The following is a 22,331-nucleotide window of genomic DNA, read 5'->3' as shown; positions in this document are numbered from 1 at the left end:
TAAGGTACCAATGACTTTCTTCATAGAATTGGAAAAAACTACTTTAAAGTTCATATGGAACCAAGAAACAGCAGGCACAGCCAAGACAATCCTAAGCAAAAAGAACAAAGCTGGAGGCATCACCAGGGTCAGATATCACACTACCTGACTTCAAACTATACTACAAGGCTACAGTAACCAAAACAGCATGGTACTGGTACCAAAACAGATATATAGACCAATGGAACAGAACACAGGCCTCAGAAATAACACCACACATCTACAACCATCTGATCTTTGAAAAACAAGAAATAACAAAAGGATTCCCTATTTAATAAATAGTGCTGGGAAAACTAGCTAGCCATATGTAGAAAGCTGAAACTGGATCCCTTCCTTACACCTTATACAAAAATTAACTCAAGATGGATTAAAGACTTAAATGTTAGACCTAAAACCATCAAAACCCTAGAAGAAAACCTAGGCAATACCATTCAGGACATAGGCATGGCCAAAGACTTCATGATTAAAACACCAAAGCAATGGCAACAAAAGCCAAAATTGACAAATGGGATCTCATTAAACTAAAGAGCTTCTGCACAGCAAAAGAAACTACCATCAGAATGAACAGGCAACCTACAGAATGGGAGAAAATTTTTGCAATCCACCCATCTGAAAAAGGGCTAATATCCAGAATCTACAAAGAACTTAAACAAATTTACAAGAAAAAAACAACCGCATCAAAAAGTGGGCAAAGATATGAACAGACACTTCTCAAAAGAAGACATTTATGCAGCCAACAGACACATGAAAAAATGCTCATCATCACTGGTTATCAGAGAAATGCAAATCAAAACCACAATGAGATACCATCTCACGCCAGTTAGAATGGTGATCATTACTACTTTAGAAAGAAGTGCTGGCTGGGTGCAGTGGCTCACACCTGTAATCCCAGCAATTTGGGAGACCATGGCAGGCAGATCATCTGAGGTCACGAGTTTGGGACCAGCTTGGCCAACATGGGGAAACCCTGTCTCTACTAAAAATACAAAAATTAGCTGGGTATGGTGGCGCACTCCTGTAGTCCCAGCTACTCGAGAGGCTGAGGCAGGAAAATAGCTTGAGCCCTGGAGGCAGAGGGTGCAGTGAGCTGAGATCGCGCCACTGCACTCCAGACTGGGCAACAGAGCAAGACTCGGTCTCGAAAAGAAAAGAAAAGAGAAAAGAAAGAAAAAGAGAAAAGAAAGAAAAAAAGAAAAGAAAAGAAAGAAAAGAGAAGAGAAGAGAAAAGAAAAGAGAAAAGAAACTAAAAGAAAAGGAAAGAAAAAAAAAGAAAAAGAAGGGCCTTATAGCATCTTTTGGCTTTGGTATAGTCACTGTGTGGTTTACTAAGTGCTAACTCAAATCCCACCCCTGGCCTTTGATGTTGTCTTCAGAGAAGAGCATTCTTAGCACATTATGTGAAATTTCAAACAAACACTTTTTGAGCCACCTCTCTCCACCCCTGCCACACTCACCACACTCACCGGAGTTTGTCACTCCGCCCAGACAGGTTGGTGAGGCCTAGGAGAGCCTCATAGTTCTGAAGCCCATCCCTCTGTGTGTCCAAGAGTCTTACGAGGGGCCGCACCACCTCATACACCTGTTGGGGAGGGGTCAAGTGTTTGGTCAGGTGAGGACTTTGTTTCCTGAGTGCCTCACATTTATAGGTGCCCAGCTGTAAAGTTTCCAAAGCACTTTCTCATACATTGTCTGATTTAATCCTCACAGTGATCCTGACAGGCAGGATTATTTTCTTTACTCTATAGATAGGATAACTGAATTTTGGAGAGGGCAATCCTGTTTGTCAGAGGCAGAACCAGGCCTGGAATCCAGGTGCCTCCAATGCATCACCCTCCCTGTGACAGCACCATGCCCCTGTCCCAGGCTGGAGGTAGAATGACAAGGGGAAAGGCCTCTAGGAGCAGAGGAGACCCCTCCCATTGCCCTATCCCATCTACCCAAGCACCTACTCGCTCCCCAGGAAAAGCAATGTCCGGATTGGAGACAGCAGCGATCTTTGCTAGAGCGTGGGCTGCCTTCACCTTGCCCACATCTGTGCCCTCCAAAGCCAGGGGAATCAGGGCCTGCAAGAAAGGGCAAGGTCACTACTTAGTCACAGACATCCAGAGGCTTCCCTCCTATCCTCCTGCTCCAGGTGCTGTCTGTCTGTCCCATGGGAGGGCCAGGAAAACTCTGCCGTATAATCAGCCCTTGCACATCATGGAAAATGATTAAATCCTTAATCACATATTCACTCCTCTTGGTTCCCAGTGCACATTCAGGTCTTTACTCCACTTCCTCCCACCCACCTAAATATTCCTTCAGCTTTTGGAAAAATAAATAATTCAATCAACAAATTTTTTACTTTCTGCCCAAGCCAAACTCAATCTTTTTGTTTGTTTGTTTTGTTTTGTTTTTTTTTGAGACAGAGTTTTGCTCTTGATGCCCAGGCTGGACTGCAATGGCATGATCTCAGCTCATTGCAACCTCCTCCTCCTGGGTTCAAGCAAGTCTCCTGCCTCGGGTTCCTGAGTAGCTGAGATTACAGGTGCATGCCACCACGCCCAGCTAATTTTTGTATCTTTAATAGAGATGGAGTTTCAGCCAAACCCAATCTTAACATCAGACAACTATTGAGCACCTACTATGAATCAGTACTTTCTATATTTTCTCTAATTCTTGTGACAGTCTGTAAAGTGAAAGTATGATTTTTCCCCTATTTTACAGATGAGGAAGCTGTGGCGGGAGATTAAGTATTTTGCCTGAGGTTATGCAGTCAAAAATGGGAAGAGCAAGAACTCAACTACAAGTCTTCTACATCAAAGTCCAGGGTCTCTGTCTTTGCACGGTGCTTCCTTCCAATAGCAAGGAGGATAGATGGGATTCCAAAGTACATACCATCATAGCATGAAGTCAAGCAGAAATTGGCTTGGGGCTATGAGCACAGAGAGCGCAGATAACTGGTGGCCATATTCCAGGAGGTTGAGTTGGGGCAGAGGGTACATTATTCTTGGGCTAGGCAAAGAGCATGCATAAAGGCACCTTCTAGGATGGCAAGAACCGTGTCCTGCCCAGTTACCTTGCCACCACCTTGAGCCACAATGGTGCCTCGGTCCTTTGGGTTGTCACACAGTGCCAGGAATACTCTGTGGGACCGAGAAGAAAGGAGAACAGTTAATGCACCAGCACACTTTCCCAGGCAGCAGCAGCAGCGGCAGCAGCGGCAGCAGCGGCATCAGCAGGCCAGCCAGTCGGAGCCAGTGAAACCCTGGGATGAAAAGGGAGGCCATGGAAAGTGCCACATGTGTGCCTGTGCCCCAGAATTAACCACCTTGGGAAGATGACATCATGGAAATAATTGGCTGGGAAGGAAGTGAGGCCAAGTGAGTCTGCAAAGAGCACTCCTCACTGTCACTATTTAGGGACACAACCACCCAGGAGAAGCTTTTCAACATGGATGTGCCCCAGGTCCTCTGTGATCTGGCTCTGGCCCCCTCTTTTGTCTCACCCAGCACCAGCCCTTCCTATGCATTCCCTGCCCCAGATATATTGCCGGAGAACCCCAAGTTCACTCATTCTCTCTCCATCCTCAGTGTCTTTGCAGATGCTATTCCCTCTGCCTGGAACCTTCCCTCTCCTGCATTTAGGTGGCTCCTTTCCTTCCTTCAGAGCTTGAGTTGTTACATCCTCCAGGAGGCCTTACCAGCTGCCCACCCACCTCCCCTCCAGTCCGGTTGGTTGGGGGACACTGCTTGTGCTCCAACCAGCCCTTTGTGCTTCCCACATCATGGCACCCATTGCATCGGACTGTAGCTGTGATCTTGCCTGCCTCCCTGGCCAGGCTGCACCCAGACTGTGCCTTTAATCTCTGGGAACAAGGTAACAAGAAGGAACAGTGGCCTCGTTTCTCCTGATGCAAACTTCCATCTGTGATGACCTGCCCAACATGCCACTTCTCTTCCTTCCTTTCCTTCTTTCCCTCTTTCTTTCCTTCTCCTTCCTTCCTTCCTTTCCTTCCCTTTCTTTCCTTTCCCTTTCTTTTTCTTTCTTTCTTCCTCTTTCTTTCTTTTCTTTCTTTCTTTCCTTTCTTTCTATTTCCTCTCTCTCTCCTTCCTTCCTTCCCTCCTTTCTTCCTCTTTCTTTCTCTTTCTTTTTCTTTCTTTCTTTTTCTTTCTCCTTCCTTCCTTCTTCTTTTCCCTTCTCTCCTTCCTTTTTTCCTTCCTCCATCCCTTCCTTTCTCTCTCTCTCTCTCTTTCTTTCTTTATTTCTTTTTTGTATAGAGACAGGATCTTGCTCTGTTACCCAGGCTGGGGTGCACTGGCACCGTCATCATTCACCGCAGCCTTGAATTCCTGGGCTCAAGTGATCCTCCTGCTTCAGCCTCCCAAGTAGCTGGGAGTACAGGTGCACACCACCGTGCCAGGCTAACTTAAAAAATTTTTTGTACAGATGGGGTCTCAATATGTTTCCCAAGCTAGTCTTGAATTCCTGGGCTCAAGCAATCCTCCCACCTCGGCCTCCCAAAGCCCTGGGATTACAGGCATGAGCCACCACCCCTGGTCCCATGTCACTTTCAAAGCTGATCCCCTCAGACCTTTCTCCAGGCTTTCCCAATAGTTTATCTCTTCATTTAGGCCCCCACCATTTCTATCTCCCTGCCCAGTGTGCTGCACTCCAGGCCCCTCAGCCCCCAGCCCTAGTTCCAAGCTTTGGCCCACTGCAGCCCCACCTGGCCAGCAGCTCCTTGGTCTGGTCAGTGAGGATGGCACTGTCTGCTTTCACCATGCAAGCCAGGGCAGAGATGACACCCGCCTTCAGAAGCCGCTTCACCCGCATGTCTATAAAGTCCTTCTTGTCCTGGGGAGATGAAAAGATGGCAATGTGGGAGGGTCCTGGGTGCCAGGCCAATCTGTATTGGAACCGAAGATGGTGCATTTCTGAATTCTTGGGGTCAGTTGAATAATGGCCTCCAAAGATGTCCATGGCCTGGCCAGGTGCGGTGGCTCACGCCTGTAATCCCAGCACTTTGGGAGGCCAAGGCAGGCAGATCACGAGGTCAGGAGATCAAGACCATCCTGGCTAACAAGGTGAAACCCCGTCTCTACTAAAAATACAAAAAATGAGCCAGGCGTGGTGGCGGGTGCCACCAGCTACTCAGGAGGCTGAGGCAGGAGAATGGCATGAACCCACAGGCAGAGCTTGCAGTGAGCCAAGATCACGCCACTGCACTCCAGCCTGGGCAACGAGTGAGACTCCGTCTCAAAAAAAAAAAAAAAAAAAAGTTGTCCATGGCCTAATCTCTGGAACCTGTGTATGTGGGACCTTACATGGCAAAAGGGATTTTGCAGACACGATTAAGTTAAGGATTTGAGATGGGGAGGTAAGCCTAGATGTCTGTGTGGGCCCAATATAATCACCGGGATCTTTATAAGAGGGAGACAGGAAGATCAGAGTTAGTACTAGGAGATGCAACAATGGAATGGAAATGAGGTCGGAGTGGTTCAAGGTCACCAGCCAAAGCATGTAGGTGGCGTCTAGAAGCTGAAAAAGGCAACAAAATGATTCTCCCTTAGAGCCTCCCAAAGAAACCAGCCCTGCTAACACCTTGACTTTAGCCGAGTGAGATTCATTTTAGGACTCGACCTCCAGAACTATAAAATTTTTAAAACTGGGCCAGGCATGGTGGCTCACATCTGTAATCCCAGCACTTTGGGAGGCTGAGGTGGGTGGATCACTTGAGCCCAGGAGTTCGAGACCAGCCTGGGCAACATGGCGAAACCCCGTCTCTACTAAAAATACAAAAATTAGCTGGGAGTGGTGGCACATGCCTGTAATTCCAGCTACTCGGGAGGCTGAGGCAGGATAATCACTTGAACCCAGGAGGCGGAGGTTGCATTGAGCCTAGGTCTCACCACTGCACTACAGCCTGGGTGACAGAGCAAGACTCTGTCTCAAAAAATAAATAAATAAAATAAAAATGATTCAGAGAATGAGATGGCAATGTGAAAAACATGTTTTTCCAAAATTGGGCACAAAATGATAAATATATTCTGATTATAACTATGAAAAGAAAAAAGATACATAGAAAAAAAGCCTCTGGTAGGTAACATAACATCAAAATGCCAACAGCAGTCATGTGGAGATGACATAATCATGAGTGGTTATTTTCTTTTCTTCACATTTTAATTCATTTTGCAGCATGATTATATTACTTTGATCATTAAAAAAATCTAAATGATTTTAGTGGCTGGCAATATCTTGCATATGTTCATACGCAAATCACACACAAATCATATCTTCATGTGCAAGGAATTGTTGGAGAGGGCTCCGGGGGATCTGTGACTTCTGGGCTAATGCTGACCTTGCCTCTCCTCTCATGATTCCTACTTAGCACCCATGTCACAAAATCCAGAAATCTGAGAAAATCGAATTGTTATCTGCTGGAGACATGAAATAAAACTGTCTTTTATCCATAAAATCAACAACACAAATTGCAAAGTGTCCATCATGGCTCCGTTTGTTTTCTCAGACTACAAATTGTTGGATTTTTTTCAAAATAGAAAATAAAAACAAAGAAAAAGCATGAGCACCATCTGGTGGGAAAGTTTACCATTAACATATTCAGTGTATGTGTATCTTACCCCCAACCACCCAAACACACACCGCGCCACTCCTGACACCACTCCTTTTGCCATTCCACCTCCTTTGGAGGCCTGGTGGCACAGACCAGACCCCTCCTGGGTCACGCCTGACCCTACCTTGGGGTGTTCCTCGGGCACATGCTGCTTGGAGAACTTGGCGAGCTGGACAAGCTCTGGGATGACCTCCTTGACATCGTAGCTGTTGGTGCAGTTCACCAGAGTGGTGGCCACCGAGTACAGGATGGTCTTGTCACTGGTCTGGAAGGCACAGCGTCGGGGAGAGGGAAAGGAAACTTTAGGACAAACCTCTGCTTCCAGGATGCTCCCTCACGTGGCCGGCAGGTTGGTGTGGGAGGAGTGCAGCTGGTAGGGCCCAATCTGAGGAAAGACAGCAGCGCAGGAGAGGAATGGCTCTGCCCATAAAGGCAGGCAGCAGTGTCTCCTGCACCCTCCACAGTAGCTCTGACAGTATGAATAGGAGCTGTCCCACAAAGATCCTCTCTTTGTGCCTCTTCCACAAGCTCAGTCTAACACTTTCCCACCCAACTGGAGACGGGGCAGGAGCTGGACATTTTCCGGTCCTGGCGAAAATCTCTCCCATGCTTCCTCCCTTTACTGGTAGAAAAGAGCCAGGGAGTTGGCCCAGCAGATGAGGAAAGGAGTCTGGGAGGGCCTGGGAGGGAGGGCAGGTTCCCAGAAAGGCCGGGCACAGCCTCTTTTATTTATTTATTTTCTTGAGGCAAGGTCTCTCTCTGTCACCCAGGCTGGAGTGCAGAGCTGCAATTCTAGCTCACTGCAGCCTCGATCTCCCAAGGCTCAAGCAATCCTCCCACCTCAGCCTCTCGAGTAGCTGGGATTACAGGTATGTGCCACCATACCCAGCTAATTTTTGTATTTTTTGTAGAGATGGGGTTTCACCATGTTGCCTAGGCTGGTCCTGAACCCCTGAGCCCAAGCCATCCGCCCGCCTCAGCCTTCCAAAGTGCTGGGATTATGGGCGTGTGCTACGATGCCCCGCTATATATATATATATATTTTTTTTTTTAGCTGCCTCAGGTCCTTCAAGACCTCACCTCCTGAGGGCCCCAGGAAAACAAACTGCCCTCCTGTGCATCTTCCCATCTCTGGAAGGCATTGGGAGTCAGGAGTCCATTTTACAATCAGGTAAAACGAGGGCCAGAAAGGGGGAAATAACCAATCATGTTTACACAGGGGTAAGGAGTAGAGCCAGGAGGAAGACTGAGATCCATTCCTTGTGGGTCCGGACCCAGCAGACCTTTCCTGAGGTTTGTGGTTGGGCCAGACTCCCCCACACTTGCCTTGGCCAGCTCAAACATGGCCTGCAGGGCAGGGACGTCCTGGACAAAGTCATCCTTCACATCAGCGTCCAGCGTGAGGTAGGCCAGGCCCTCCACTGCCCAGCGCCGGGTCCGGGTGTCGATGGAAATATTGCACAGCCACCTGGAAGTGAGGAGGGAGCACGCATGGGAAGGGGCCCAGGGCTCAGGTCAAGAGGGTGAAGCGATTTCAGGGTGGTGAACCAGGGGTGAGGTCCCTTTCACACTCCACTGGAGCACACCCCAGAGACCCTTGCCCGGAAGGTGCGTGAGGAGGTGGAGGGCCTGGGAAACAGAGCCCCCTTACCTGCGACACTGTTTGGCCAGTTTTTCTGTCGACCCTTCCGCAAACTGCCTGAGACCGTAGTCTGTGCCGCCTGCAGAGCCGAGCTTACAGAGTCCCTGTGGAGGAGAGGAGACAGGAGACACATGCAGGATCAGAGGCACCAAGGCTTGGGGATGAAGCCTTGCTCAAATAGGTTTCTATGGCCAGAACACTTTGCCCCTCTTTCTTTGCTTGGTTCCACCTCTGTGCAGACTGTAAAACTCAGCTCAGGTGTCACCTCTGCTGAGATACTTTCCCTGATGCTCTGGGTTAGGGTAGAGGCCCATAAAGTTGAAGTTCTTGCCCTGCCCCCCTTCCCCCACCATTTTGACCCCACAGATGTATTGTGCCTGCCATTTTGAAAAACCAGCAAGACCAAATTAACCATATCTGAAGCTTCAGTGGGGAACCTTGTTATGGCACAGAAACTGACAGAGAAATCCTATCTTCTGGATAACAGACTCAGATATGCAAAATTTTATCCAGAGAAAATTGGACTTTTCTTAGGGGGCGGTTTCATAAGAGAAAATTCACTTTTGTCAGAAGCTAAAATTTGTTTTTAAAAAATTGATGCTGGGTGCGGTGGCTCATGCCTGTAATCCCAGCACTTCGGGAGGCCAAGGCGGGTGGATCAGTTAGGCCAGGAGTTTGAGACCAGCCTGGCCAACATGGTAAAACCCCGTCTCTACTAAAAATACAAAAATTAGCCGGGTATGGTGGCAGGCATCTGTAATCCCAGCTACTTGGGAGGCTGAGGCAGGAGAATCGTTTGAACCCAGGAGGAGGAGGTTGCAGTGAGCCGAGATCCTGGGGGTTGCAGTGAGCCAATATCATGCCACTGGACTCCAGCCTGGGCTGCAGAGGGAGAGGGAGACTCTGTCTGAAAAAACAACAATAATAATAATAATAATTTCAGGCCAGGCACAGTGGCTCACGCCTGTAATCCCAGCACTTTGGGAGGTGGATCACCTGAGGTCAGGAGTTCAAGACAAGCCTGGCCAACATGGCGAAACCCCATCTCTACTAAAAATACAAAAATTAGCTGGGTGTGGTGGCACACGTCTGTAATTCCAGCTACTCTGGGGGTTGAGGCACGAGAGTCACCTGAGCCTGGGAGGCAGAGGTTGCAGTGAGCTGAGATTATGCTGCTACACTCCAGCCTAGGTGACAGAGTGAGACTCCATCTCAAAAAAAAAAAAAAAAGTAAAATGAAAGTGGAAAAAAAAACTCCTTATGAAAAAAACACCTTATAAAAATTAAGGAAAGTGACTTTTCGGAATTTGCTCTGAAAATGCATTCTGGACGCAAGCTCATCAGTGCTCACGTTGTTCATAAGCAGGGAGACGAACGTCCTCAGGGTTAAGCAGCAGAGTTCACCATTCTGAATCTACATCCTCACAAGCCCCCTGGGTATTGCCCTGTTCTGCAGGGGTCTGTGGCTGGCTCTGGTGCCCCCTTAAACCTGGTCTCCTCAAGGATAGCGGCCTCAACTCATTCATTTTGGTGTCCCTGCTGCCTGGCATGGCACCTGGTACTGAGTAGGAGGGTGGTACCGAGCCCACTCACCACCAGTGTGCGGATCTTGATCTTCTCATTTTTGGTGGTCTTGTAGATCTGTTTGAGCAGTGACACTCCGTTGGTGATGATGAAGGTGGCGCGGCTGAGCTTGGTGGAGGCATGGATGAGGGCCTCCACGGCCACCAGCTGGTCCGTCTCACGCTCTGAGCCACATAGTGCCACCATCATCTCCATCACACCTTTCAGTCCCAGCAGCTGGTTGCCCAGGTCAAAGGGGCCCTGCAGGATCCCTGACACCGTCTGGATGGCATTCAAGTTCTTGTCCATGTCCTGGGGGTCAAACTTGCCCCTGAAACAAAGGACAAGGGTGGTCAAGAGAACTGGCCCAAGAGAGTGGAAAGGGTGTGAGATTTGGAGGCAGTAGGATTTGGATTTGCATCCTGGCTCCACCACTCATGTGCTGTGTGATATTGGGCAATTCAGCAAACCCCTCTGAGCCTCAGCTCCTGTAAACTGAGGATAGTACTACTAGTTCTCAGAGTTGTGGTGAGGATAAATGACGTAACAGCTGTGTCACAGGGTGTGCCTCTGGGAAATACACTCTGACTCAGGGATCGACATGCAGGAAGTTTGTTAGAAAGAGCTCTTGGGAAGAGAAGGAAGCAGGACTGGGGCAGAGGGAGGCATTTTGCAGTCACCACAAAGCCTCAGCCTCCAAGAAGTTCTGGAGCTGGAACACCCTTCACAGTTATTGCAAGTTGGAGTGAGTCTTTTTTTTTTTTTTTTGAGACTGAGTCCTGCTCTGTTGCTGGAGTGCACTGCTGCCATCATAGCTCACTGTGACCTCAAACCCCTAAGCTCAAGCAATCCTCCCACCTCAGCCTCCTGAGCAGTTGGGACTACAGGTGCACACAATCCTGCTCAGATAATTGTTTAAATTTTTGGTAGAGACGGGATCTTGCTATGTTGCCCAAGCTGATCTCAAACTCCTGGCCTCAGGTGATCTTTCCACCTGGCCTCCCAAAGCACTGGTATTATAGGTCTGAGTCACCTCAACTAGCCTGGTGTGAGTCTTTGCACACTGGCTTCCCTGGGAAGGGTGAAACAGCTCTCCCCAGCTGAGGCAAGTCCCAAAGAGAGATAACGGCTGAGAGCTATCAGCTGACAGCCTTTCCAGCAGCTGCTGTGTCTAGGAGGACAGTACAGCATCGACAACAACACAAAAAGGCCTAGTGTGATGCCCGGCACACTGTTTCTCTCTGTGACATGGCCTGGGCCAGTCACTCCCGTCTGGTGATCTGGTCTCAGTCCCTTCCCCTGTCAGTGAGCATGTGGGCTAGATATCCAGGAACGTTCTGCCTTGCTTTCAGAATCTATTACCATCTACTCCAGGGGAGAATCTCTGCGTGGGAATGTCAGAGGTGACATGCCTTCTGATGCTTCTCATCTGCGCAGGTTGGTGCATTGTGGGAAACAAGGCAGATGTGCACAGTGGAAATGCAGCTGTGTATAAATGCAAGAAGGCAGCGTGGACTGGGCAGGAGAACTCCACACCGAGAGTCCAAGACCTGGGCTCTGGTCCCATGTCTGCCTCTGATTGCTGGAGGATCTCAGGCAAGTTCCCCTGGGGAAGAGGACTCAGCTTTGGAAGCTCTGAGAGCCCCTCCAGCTTGAGCATCCCATGTCCTGTGCCTCATCTCTCCACTCAGTGCCCAGGGAACCGGCATCCTTCGTAATTAGTTGGGGTCTGACCTTTGAGCTGGCACTGGGTCCCCACACAGCCCCTGCCCCTGATGAAGCAGGGTGTATTCCACACTTGCTAGGGGCAGGCTGGGGCACCATTTGATGAAGGCAGTGACCCCTCCTCTCAGCATTCCACAGGCTGACAGGAGGGGGCCCCAATCAACAAGCCCAAACACGAACTAGCTGGATGACAGGTAATGGAAGTCAGTTGGGGACCTCATGAGGGACTCAAGAAGTCAGCAGGAAAAGTTGAAACTGAGGTAGAGAAAGAGAGAAGCCTTGAAAAGAGCTAAGTGAACCAAAGTCAGGGTGAGCAGAAGCCATGGGGTAGAGAAGGAGTTGGCAAATCCAGGGAGTTGAGAATAGCTTTCACATTATTTTATTTTATTTGAGACAGGTTCTCACCCTGTTAGCCAGGCTGGAGTGCAGTAGTGCATTCACGGCTCATTGCAGCCTTGACCTCCTGTGCTCAAGTGATCCTCCTACCTCAGCTTCCCAAGTAGCTGAGACTACAGGGGTGTGCCACCACACTTGACTCATTTTTAATTTTTTTTTTTTTTTTTTTTTTTTGGAGATGGGGGTCTCTCTACGTTGCCTGGGCTGGTCTCAAACTCCTGGCCTCAGGCAATTCTCCCACGTCGGCCTCCCAAAATTCTAGGATACAGGCATGAGCCACCACACCTGGCCAGCAGCTTTTTGGCTTTTTGTTTTCTTTTTGAGATGGAGTCTTGCTCTGTCACCCAGGCTGGAGTGCAGTGGTGCGATCTTGGCTCACTACAACCTCCACCTCCTGGGTTCAAGCCATTCTTCTGCCTCAGCCTCCCTAGTAGCTGGGATTACAGGCATGTGCCACCATACTCGGCTAATTTTTGGTATTTTTAGTAGAGATGGGGTTTCACCATGTTGGTCAGGCAGGTCTTGAACTCCTGACCTCAGGTGATCCGTGCCCCTCGGCCTCCCAAAGTGCCGGGATTACAGGCATGAGCCACTCTGCCCAGCCAGCTTTTTGTATTTTAAAGGATTTTTAAAAATATGTTGACAGAGACTTATATGTCCCACAAATACTAAAATATTTATTCTCCGGTCCTTCATAGAAAAAGTTTGTTGACCCCTGGAATACAGAAAGGAAAAGCAGAGTAAAGGCAACGTCTTCACCCACCTAAGACTCACCTGGAGTGCTTTTAAGCATGCAGCTTCCTGAGCCACACCCCAAACTACTGAGTCAAGAGTGGATGTCTCAGAAATCTGAATAATTTACAAGTCTGGGAATCATTGCAATAAAGAATTAAAAGGTCATGCACTGGAGTCACACTGATCCTGGGGCACCAGTGAGGAGACTCCGGAACTGCAGCTGCTGAGGGCCCTAACCCCTGTCTAGCTCTGCAAAGCCACATGAGTCTTAGTCTTGAAAGAACCAGGCCTCCCTCTTTGACAAGCTATTTGTTCCTTTCAACCACAGAAGCCAGTGGTAGGTATAAAATATGTCCATGGCTGGGCAAGGTAGTTGATGCCTGTAATCCCAGCACTTTGGGAGGCGGAGGCAGGAAGATTGCTTGAGCTTGGGAGTTCAAGACCAGCCTGGGAAACACAGCAAAACAAAAAATACAAAAATTAGCCAGGCATGGTACTGCACACTTATAGTCTCAGCTACTTGGGAGGCTGAGGCAGAGGCAGGAGGATCGCTTGAGCACAGCAGGCTGAGGCTGCAGTGAGTCATGATCATGCCACTGCACTCCAGCCTGGGTGACAGAAAAAAAAAAATTAGCCCAGCATGGTGGCAAGCGCCTGTAGTCCCAGCTACTCTGGGAGGCTGAGGTAGGAGGATCACATGAGCCCAAAAGTTCGAGGCTGCAGTGAGCTATGATGATGTCACTGCACTCCAGCCTGGGGGACAGAGTGAGACCCTGTCTCAAAAAATAAATAAATAAAATATGATATGTCCAAATATATGTTGACACCCCTCCCTTCAAAAGTTGAAACCTAATTTCTTCCCCTTAAATGTAGGCCAAACTTACTGACTTGCTTCTAATGAATAGAATGTGGCGGAAGTGATGACATGTGTCTTCTGAGGCTAGATAGAGAAGACATCTCCCTGCTGCCTTGCTCCCTCTTGGATCTCTTACTGTGGGACAAGCCAGCAGCATGCAGTGAAGATGCTTCAGCAGCCTGTGGAGAGGTCTGCAGGGAAAGGAACTGAAGCCTCCCACCAACAGCCAGCACCAATGTGCCAGCTGTGTGATTCCACCATCTTGGAAGCATTTTCCAGCCCCAGTCAAGCCTTCAGATGGCTGCAGCTCCAGCCAGCATATGACCGTAACTTCATGAAAGACCATAAGCCAGAGCCACCCAGCCAAACCACTCCCAAATTTCTGTTCTGGTGTGAGATAATAAAACATTATTGTTTGAGCTGCTAAATTTTGAGATAATTTGTTACATAGCCATAGATAACTAAGAGAGAGCCCGACCCCGTGAGGCCTTCAGGAAACTTACGTGATGTATTCCTCACAGATCTTGCGGAAATGATCACGCTCTGGGTCACAGCGCAGGTCATCATAGAGCTTGTTGATTAGGATAGAGGCCAGCATGCAGGTGTTGTCAGTCAGGGGCAGGCAGGACGGCAGATCTGGAACCTGCCCCACGACCTTCAGGATCTTCCTCAGACCTGCAGGGTAGACAGTGGCAAGCCTAAGATTCCTGCTGGGCTCCATCCTCATGCACACCCCTCACTCAGTGACTTGTTATCATCAGCTTCTCTCCAGCCCTGTCTGTAGAAAACATGTGGTTCATCCAGAATGAAGGGCCCTAGAATGGGGTCAAACGACTGGGGGCAACTGACACTGCCCCCAGCTTGACCAATTCACCTCCCTCTAGGGGCCTCTATTTTCATATGTACAAAATCAGGACTAGTTGATCTCAGAGGACTCTACCAGTGCTGACATTCCATGGGCTGATGTATAGTCTTCTCCAAATACTATTTCATATTCTCTTCCTCAAGCCCCAGCTTCTTCATTTGTAAAAGGGGAATAATACTACCTACCTCATAAAGTTTGAGGGCCCAATGAGATAATGTATGGAAACCCTACTGTCAATCCAGACACATTACTATCACTCAATAAATGTTTATTATTGAGCGTGTATTTATTAAGTATTTATTTAGCAAATGCCATATTTGCATTTATGATGATGATGATGTCTTCTCATCTCTTTTGTTGAAAAATCTTCAATGGCTTCCTACTACCGTCAGGCAAATTCAACAGTCATGTCTTTGTTAAACAAATGAGCACCTTTGGGGTACTGGCTACCAAAATAACAGATATGATCCTGACCTCGAAAAGCTCACAATACAATAGGGAAAACTGACATATGAAGATTACAATGAGATGTGATAAGTATAGAAGGGTAACGCTGAAGATGAGGTGATTCACTTCAACAAAATAAGATCTGCAATTTATTCTGAGCACTTACTATGTGCCAAGAGCTTTATACACATTAACTTCATCTAATCCTAACAATAACCCTACTGGTTAGGAATCATTATTTCCATCTTTCAGAGGAGAAAAACAAGACTTAGAGAAGTCAAGTAAGTTGCCCAGGACAAGTCAAGTAAGTTGCCCAGTGACATAGCAAGGACACCCTCCCAATCACGTCTGATTTCAAAGCCTGTGATGTTAGCTGTTACACTATGTTGCCTCTGGGGCAACAGACAGGTGGATTTCAGAGCCAGGTTTTAGAGGTGGCTTGGAGCTGGTCAGGGAAGTGGAAGAACATTCCAGGTAAAAGCTGGGAGACATGAAACTCTAGATGTTAGGAGGGAATTAAAAGTGCCTGGAACCAGCCTGGCCAACATGGGCAAAACCCCGCCTCTACTAAAATACAAAAAAATTAGCTGGGCATGGTGGCAGGCACCTGTAATCCCAGCTGCTTGGGAGACTGAGGCAGGAGAACTCAGGAGGTGGAGGTTTCAGTGAGCCAAGATCACGCCATTGCACTCCAGCCAGGGCTACAGGGCAAAACTCCATCTCAAAAAAAGAAAAAAAAAAAAAGTGCCTGGAAGTGGCTTGGTGGCTCATGCCTGTAATTCTAGCACTTTGGTTAGGCCGAGGTGGGAGGACAACTTGAGCCCAGGAGTTTGAGACCACCCCAGGCAACATAGCACATCTCCCCATATGAAAGAAAAGAAAAGGAAAGTGCCTGGCAGTAAATTTTGTGCTATGTACATTTTACCACTTAAAGGAAAACTTCTGTTTCCTCCCTAAACTACTTCTACTCTCAGAGCTTACTTCTGACACCGGATGGGTGTCCTACAATTCAACGCTGACACTAACTACTTGGGGTTAGCACAGACCCCACAGGTTAAGGGCTCAATCCCACAAGACTACCCTCCTTCAGATGCCAGCCTCAAGTCCAAGTTGCTACCTGTGCTTCTGACTGGCCAACTACAAATCAGAGATTCCCATGACCCTCTCCCTCAGGTTCGATAATTTGCTAGAATGGCTCACAGAACTCAGAAAACCAGTTTAATTACTAGATTACCAATTTATTATTTAAAAACAACAACAACAACAGAAACTCAGGAGCAGCCAGATGGAAGAGATGCAGAGGGCAAGGTATTGGCAAGGGGCGTGGCACTTCCATGCCCTCTCCAGGTAGCCATCTCTCCAGCACCTCCATGTGTTCACCAGCTTGGGAGCACTTTAAGCCCCTTTGGTTAGGGATTTTTTTTAAAGAGGCTTCATTATGTAGGCACGATTGATTAAGTCATTAGTTATTAGCAATGAATCCCACCTCCAATCCCTCTCCCCTTCCTGGAGGTAACGGGTGGGGGGCTGAAAGTTCCAATCCTGTAATTGCATGGTTCTTTCCCCTGGCAACCGGCCCCCATTCTGACATTCTGAGGTTATCTAGGGGATCCCAGCCACCAGTTATTTCATGAGCATACAAAAAGATACTTATCACTTCAGAGGTTAGCTGTGTGCCAGGAAATAGCAGCAGAGACCAAATATGTATATTTCTTATTATGCAACAACCATGCATTTAAAAAGTGCTCAGCAGGGCTGGGGAGTAACAGGAAGTGACTGATGAGCCAACCCAGACTCCCCAGCCTGGGTCCCAAAAGCCTCCCTCAAATGCACCTCTCCAATCTCATCTCCCAGTCTCCCCTTCCATTCTTGCCCACGCCTTGAGCATCTCATTTCTCTTCTGCTCAAACACTCTAGACCTTCTTCCTGTCGATCTTTGCCCCTTCTCTCACCCAAAAGCTCACTTCGGGTTTGACATCCTGACGGCTCCCTTACCGTGACTCCCAGCCCAGTTTGCACAACACATAACACCTCAACATTGCAGCTTTGTATTCGAATATCTGAATTTTTAAATCCACATTATTTTTACCCAAGTGCTATCCATGTTGGTGCCCTTTACAAAAAGAACAGAATAAAAAATACTGCTCTCCACCTGTCCCATCCCATAACACGTGGATGAGCCTAGATCCTGGTGCAGACAGAGATCTGTTGTTAACGCTCACGTTTCATGATATATGCCGAGAAGACCAGAATGAGGCAGGGAGGAAGTGGGGTTTGGGCATCTAGCAGTAGAGTAATGTGTTAAAGTCTAAGCACTTGCACATGCACTTTGCTGAGGTCTATAAAAACCAAACAAGGGAAGTGCAATATCAAAAGATATTTTTTAAGCTGGGAAGAGCTGATCTGAACCTTTTAGAACAAGGTATAGTCTGTGTGTCATAAAACCTATGGAAGAATTTACCGTAGCAGATCCTGAAACCACAGGTATGATTCCTTAACAATCAAAGAAGTTGATTAAGGAGAGGGGTAACACCTCGGAGCTGACAAAGTGAGTGACTATCTGCTAGAACATGTGAAAGAAAAATAAAATCTTGGCCCAGTGCCATGGCTCGAGCCTGTAATTCCAGCACTTTGGGAGGCCAAGGTGGGATGATCACTTGAACCCAGGAGTTTGAGACCAGCCTGGGCAACATAGTGAAACCACATCTCTACAAAAGAAAAACATTAGCCCGGCATGATGGTGTGTGCCTGTGGTCCCAGCTACTCAGGAGGCTGAGGGGGTAGGAAGATTGCTGCAGCCCAGGAGTTCGAGTTTGCAGTGACTATGATCACGCCACTGCCCTCTAGCATGAGCAACAGAGTGAGACTCTGTCTCTAAAAATAAATAAATAAATAGATAAATAAACAAAAATAAAATCTTGGGACCCCTAACTCCTTAAACCAAAGGAAAAAAATTAAGCTGAAAGCTGAATCATGGCAAGAAACTGCCTTTCCTTTTATTACTAAGCAGATAGCTACAGATAAAAGGTTAAATATCTCCACAGGTTTAATAAATTACTCTAGTGCTTAAATATGTCCATTCTATGTTCACCTTATCTTATGTAAAGTGGTCATTTACTGAGCAGGAGACAAATACATAATTGACTATTTGAGTATTCCCCTACCTCCTCCTTTCTCTTCCAACATGTGCATTCATATAATGTGACCATACCCTCCCTCTTTCCCCTCCAGGCTGTCTTTCCCCTTGAAATATTGAAGCCTTTAAAATCATCTTTGGAGAAAGGCTCAGACCACAGACTGTTTCTGTGATTCTTTGTTTCCTTTCTGTGGGGCATGTCCATAACCTTGTCAAAATAAACTTCTAAATTGATTGAGACCTGTCTCAGATACTTTTGGGTTTACAAACATTCTCACTGTGCTTTTATATAAACTATACTTGATGCAATTTCCTCCCTTTTGAAAGGCCTGTGAAGTATTTTACCAACCATGAGACTTCTGGAATTTCATCCTGTGGTTGGTGGAGTCCTTGTCCCCATTTACATGTTTTGGGGATGTGTTTGGGCACTTCCTGGGCATGTTCAGGCTCTGAATTCAGAGCCTTGACCTGCACCTTCACAGGCCCACTGGTGGATCCTGATGTGCCAATGCCTTTTCTCACCTTTTCAGTTAGAACTGAAGACCCCTTCAAGAGCCTCACACCTTCCATTTCCTGTTCAGTGCCCTGCTGCCCACTTAAAAGGCTTGAGCAAGCCCCAAACCTTCCCCTCTTCTCACCGTTATCCACCACATAGATGGTACGTGAGTTGTCGTGAATGGCAAGGTCCTTCCTGGGGACATTCTTATTGAGCAGGTTCAGCGCCTGATCCCTGCCCTGGCCAGACACCTTCTTGCTGACTAGCATGTCCAGCAGGTGGCTGGTGATCTGCTTCAGGTCCTTCTTGGTGTCTGAAGAACAAGAGGACAGGGGTAAGTAGAGAGGGGTAGGAAATCTCACATATCTATGACCAAGAAGAGCAGCAGATTCTAGACTCTGGAAATACTGAATCCACTACTTCCTGAATATGTGAATTCCCAGGGGAGTATAGTGTTGCCCATCTCACCCGGAAAAAGGGAGAGAAATCCCTAGACAACACCCCCAAGCAGTCCTCCAGCCACCCTGAACACTGACTTCCACAACAGCTCCTTCCATCCTTGAACAGTTCGGATTCTTAGAAAGTTCTTCACTCCCAGCAGTGACAGGCAGAGATCCAGGGATGCCTTATGTGGTTTTTAATAAACTGATCTAATAAAATGCTTTCCAGAAGGGGAATTTATACTCTTTAGAGACATTTCACTCCCCACAGATTCAGGCATGCTGGGAGCCTAAATTCAAGCTTTTGCCTGTGCCGCCGGGACTTCCTGCCCACTGGTAGAGCTTAAAAGGCAAATGCCTTTTTTTCTGATTTTGCCCTCCCTGAGACTTAGAGATTTTTGTTCTCATTCTAGGATGGAGCCCAAAGGCGGGTAAACTGAAAAGTAAAGCTCTCCAAACCATGTCAGATAAATAACTGATGAAGGAATACAGCTCCATCGCCTAACGAAGGAAAGATGTAAGCAGATGTGACAGCTCGTCTTCAGACAGAGGCATGTCATGAGAGTGAGGTAACAGACTCCTTCCGTGAGGCTCCAGAGGGCAGACTTTGGACCAGAGGCAGATGGAAGCTACAGGGGGATAGAGTGGAAATCAATATGTGGAGGAATTTTGTAGCAGAGATGTTCAACCCAAGGAAGTCATGGAAGACTGTGCATTGGTGTCTCCCTGGGAAACACGACTCTCAGTATAAATGCTCTTGGGTAATCTCCTCCCACACTGGCCCTGGGCTGCTTATGTGACCTGTGGCACAACCAGAGGCTTACATGGCACTTGTACATTGGGGCTTGTCCATTTAGAATCCAGCCACCATGTTCTATAGAAACCCAAGCTGGCCACTAGCAAGGCCACAAGATCAACAAGGTCACAAGGCCACAAGGTCAACATTTCCAGTTGACTGCCAGCCACACAAGCAGGGCCATCTTGGATCTTCCAATAATTCTAGCTCAAAAAACGAAAGTGACCAGCTGACCATTATAATAATAGTAAGTCAGAGTCACATCAAGAATCTAGGAATTCAGGGCTGGGCGCAGTGGCCTGTAATCCCAATATTTTGGGAGGCCACAGCAGGAAGATCACTTGAAGCCAGGGGTTTGAGACCAGCCTGGGCAAGAAAGTGAGACCCTGTCTCTGTGAAAAATTTAAAAATTAGCCAGGCGTGGTGCGTGAACCTGTAGTCCTAGTGACTCCAGAAGCTGAGGTGGAAGGATTGAGCCCAGAAGTTTGAGGCTGCAGTGAGCTGTGATTGCATTACTACAGTCCAGCCTGAATGATAGACAAGACTCTGTCTCAAAACAAACAAACAAACAAAAAACTCTTATAAACAAATAAGAACAACATTAAGAAATAGGTAACAACATGAACAAACCATTCAAAGACAAAGGAATCCAAATGGCTAATAAAGACACAGAAAAATGATCAATCTGATGAATAATTTAGTTTGAATCTAACAAGATAATTTTTAATCTACTGGATAGGCAAATATCTTTAAGAAGGATAGCATTCAAATCTGATGAGAATGTGTTAAAATGGAGACTCTCATCATTGCTTGGTGAGAGTATAAATTGATGCAGCCTCTCAGAAAGGAATTAGAGAGCCAAATATAGAAAGAACATTAGTTATTCTCATAGCCTTTGACCTAGTGCTCCTTTTCTAGGAATTTGACCCCAGGAAATAATTATAAATGTGGCCAGGCATGGTGGCTCACACCTGTAATCCCAGTACTTTGGGAGGCAGAGGCGGGTGGATCACCTGAGCTCAGGAGTTTGACACCAGCCTGGCCAACATGGCAAAACCCCGTCTCTACTAAAAATACAAAAATTAGCAGGAGGCTGAGGCAGGAGAATCACTTAAACCCGGGAGGTGGAGGTTGCAATGAGCTGAGATCGTGCCACCGCACTCCAGCCTGGGCAACAGAGCAAGACTCCATCTCAAAAAATAAATAAATAAATACAAATAAAAATAAATAATAAATGCAAGCATAGATGCAAAAATGCCTCCTGGAGAGTTTTGTATAAACATGCAAATTGGAAATAACTGAAATCTTCAATAATATAGAGCTGATTGATGAATTATCCATACAAGAGAAGATTAAGATATTCTTGAAAATAAAGTTTTCTGAGTGAACCTGCCTCTTTGACCCTCCCAGCCAGAGCAATATCTTTTAAATTGATGCCTAGGACCTGGATGTGCAGGGAGAAGCATGAGTCTGTATGTGCATATGCAGGAAACACATGTAAAATTAATTATTAAAATCAAAGGAATCCTTTTTAAGAATATTAAATGGTATGCAATATTAATATAATGCTCAATGCAGAAAAAACATATAACTTTTCATGGCAGAATTCCAATTTTGTTAGATATTGATGGTTTAAAAAAAAAAGACAGGAAAGATACATGTGGTAATGGTAATAGTGATTATCTGAATGGGTAATTATAGACATTTATTCCCATTTTTACATAGTTCTATATTTTCCCAAATGTCTTCAATAAGCCTCTGTTACTTTTTTTAAGCTGTGGTAAAATTTACATAAAATTTACCATTTTAATCTTTTTTTTTTTTTTTTCTCACTCTGTCACCTGGGTTGGAGTGCAGTGGCGCAATCTCGGCACACTGCAACCTTCACCTCCCAGGCTCAAGCAATTCTTCTGCTTCAGCCTCCCAAGTAGCTGGGATTACAGGCATGCACCACCATGCCCGGCTAGTTTTTGCATTTTTAATAGAGACAGGTTTTCACCATGTTGGTCAGGCTGGTCTCGAACTCCTGACCTCATGATCCGTCCACCTCGGCCTCCCAAAGTGCTGGGATTACAGGTGTGAGTCGCTGCGCCTGGCCCCATTTTAACCATTTTTAAGTGTTCAGTTCAGTGGCATTAAGTATATTCACATCATTGTGCAAACATCACCACAATCTATCCACAGAATGTTTTTCATCTTGCAAAACCGAAACTTTGTCCCCATTAGAAAATAACCCCCCATTTCCCTCTTCCATCCTCTGCCAAACACTATTCTACTTTCTATCTCCATGAATTTGACTACTCTAAGTATCTCATATGAGTGGATTCATGCAGTATTTGTCTTTTTGTGGCTGGCTTATTTCACTGGCATAATGTCCTCAATGTTCATTGATGTTGTCGCTTGTGTCAAACTTTCCTTTCTTTTCAAGGCTGACTAATATTCCATTGTATGTATATACCATATTTTGCTCATCCAGTCACCCACCAATAGACGCTCGAGTTGTATCCATCTTTTAGCAATTGTGAATACTGCAGCTATGCCTGTTACTTTTATAATCAGAAAATACATATAACAGGTCAGGT

The 22,331-nt window shown here is 46.8% G+C and overlaps 1 protein-coding gene across 3 annotated transcripts in view; it reads right to left on the bottom strand.

The window, feature by feature from the left end:
• Positions 1 to 22,331, bottom strand: part of UNC45B (unc-45 myosin chaperone B) — a 41,003-nt gene that overhangs the window by 11,385 nt on the left and 7,287 nt on the right. The window contains exons 7-16 of one of the 3 annotated variants that reach the window (XM_055255836.2): positions 18,656 to 18,826; positions 14,073 to 14,244; positions 9,888 to 10,188; positions 8,304 to 8,398; positions 7,979 to 8,120; positions 6,777 to 6,917; positions 4,748 to 4,875; positions 3,098 to 3,164; positions 1,989 to 2,102; positions 1,503 to 1,618 (exon numbers count right to left, since the gene is read on the bottom strand). In XM_055255836.2, coding sequence (XP_055111811.1) covers positions 1,503 to 1,618; positions 1,989 to 2,102; positions 3,098 to 3,164; positions 4,748 to 4,875; positions 6,777 to 6,917; positions 7,979 to 8,120; positions 8,304 to 8,398; positions 9,888 to 10,188; positions 14,073 to 14,244; positions 18,656 to 18,826 — 1,447 coding nt within the window. Of the gene's footprint in view, positions 1 to 1,502; positions 1,619 to 1,988; positions 2,103 to 3,097; positions 3,165 to 4,747; positions 4,876 to 6,776; positions 6,918 to 7,972; positions 8,121 to 8,303; positions 8,399 to 9,887; positions 10,189 to 14,072; positions 14,245 to 18,655; positions 18,827 to 22,331 lie in introns of all 3 variants that reach the window. The other 2 variants (XM_055255831.2, XM_055255837.2) reach the window with 2 other exon arrangements.

The sequence above is a fragment of the Symphalangus syndactylus genome, chromosome 20 (assembly GCF_028878055.3).
Source record: "Symphalangus syndactylus isolate Jambi chromosome 20, NHGRI_mSymSyn1-v2.1_pri, whole genome shotgun sequence".
NCBI lineage: Eukaryota > Metazoa > Chordata > Mammalia > Primates > Hylobatidae > Symphalangus > Symphalangus syndactylus.
This window is presented reverse-complemented; position numbering and strand designations above follow the sequence as displayed.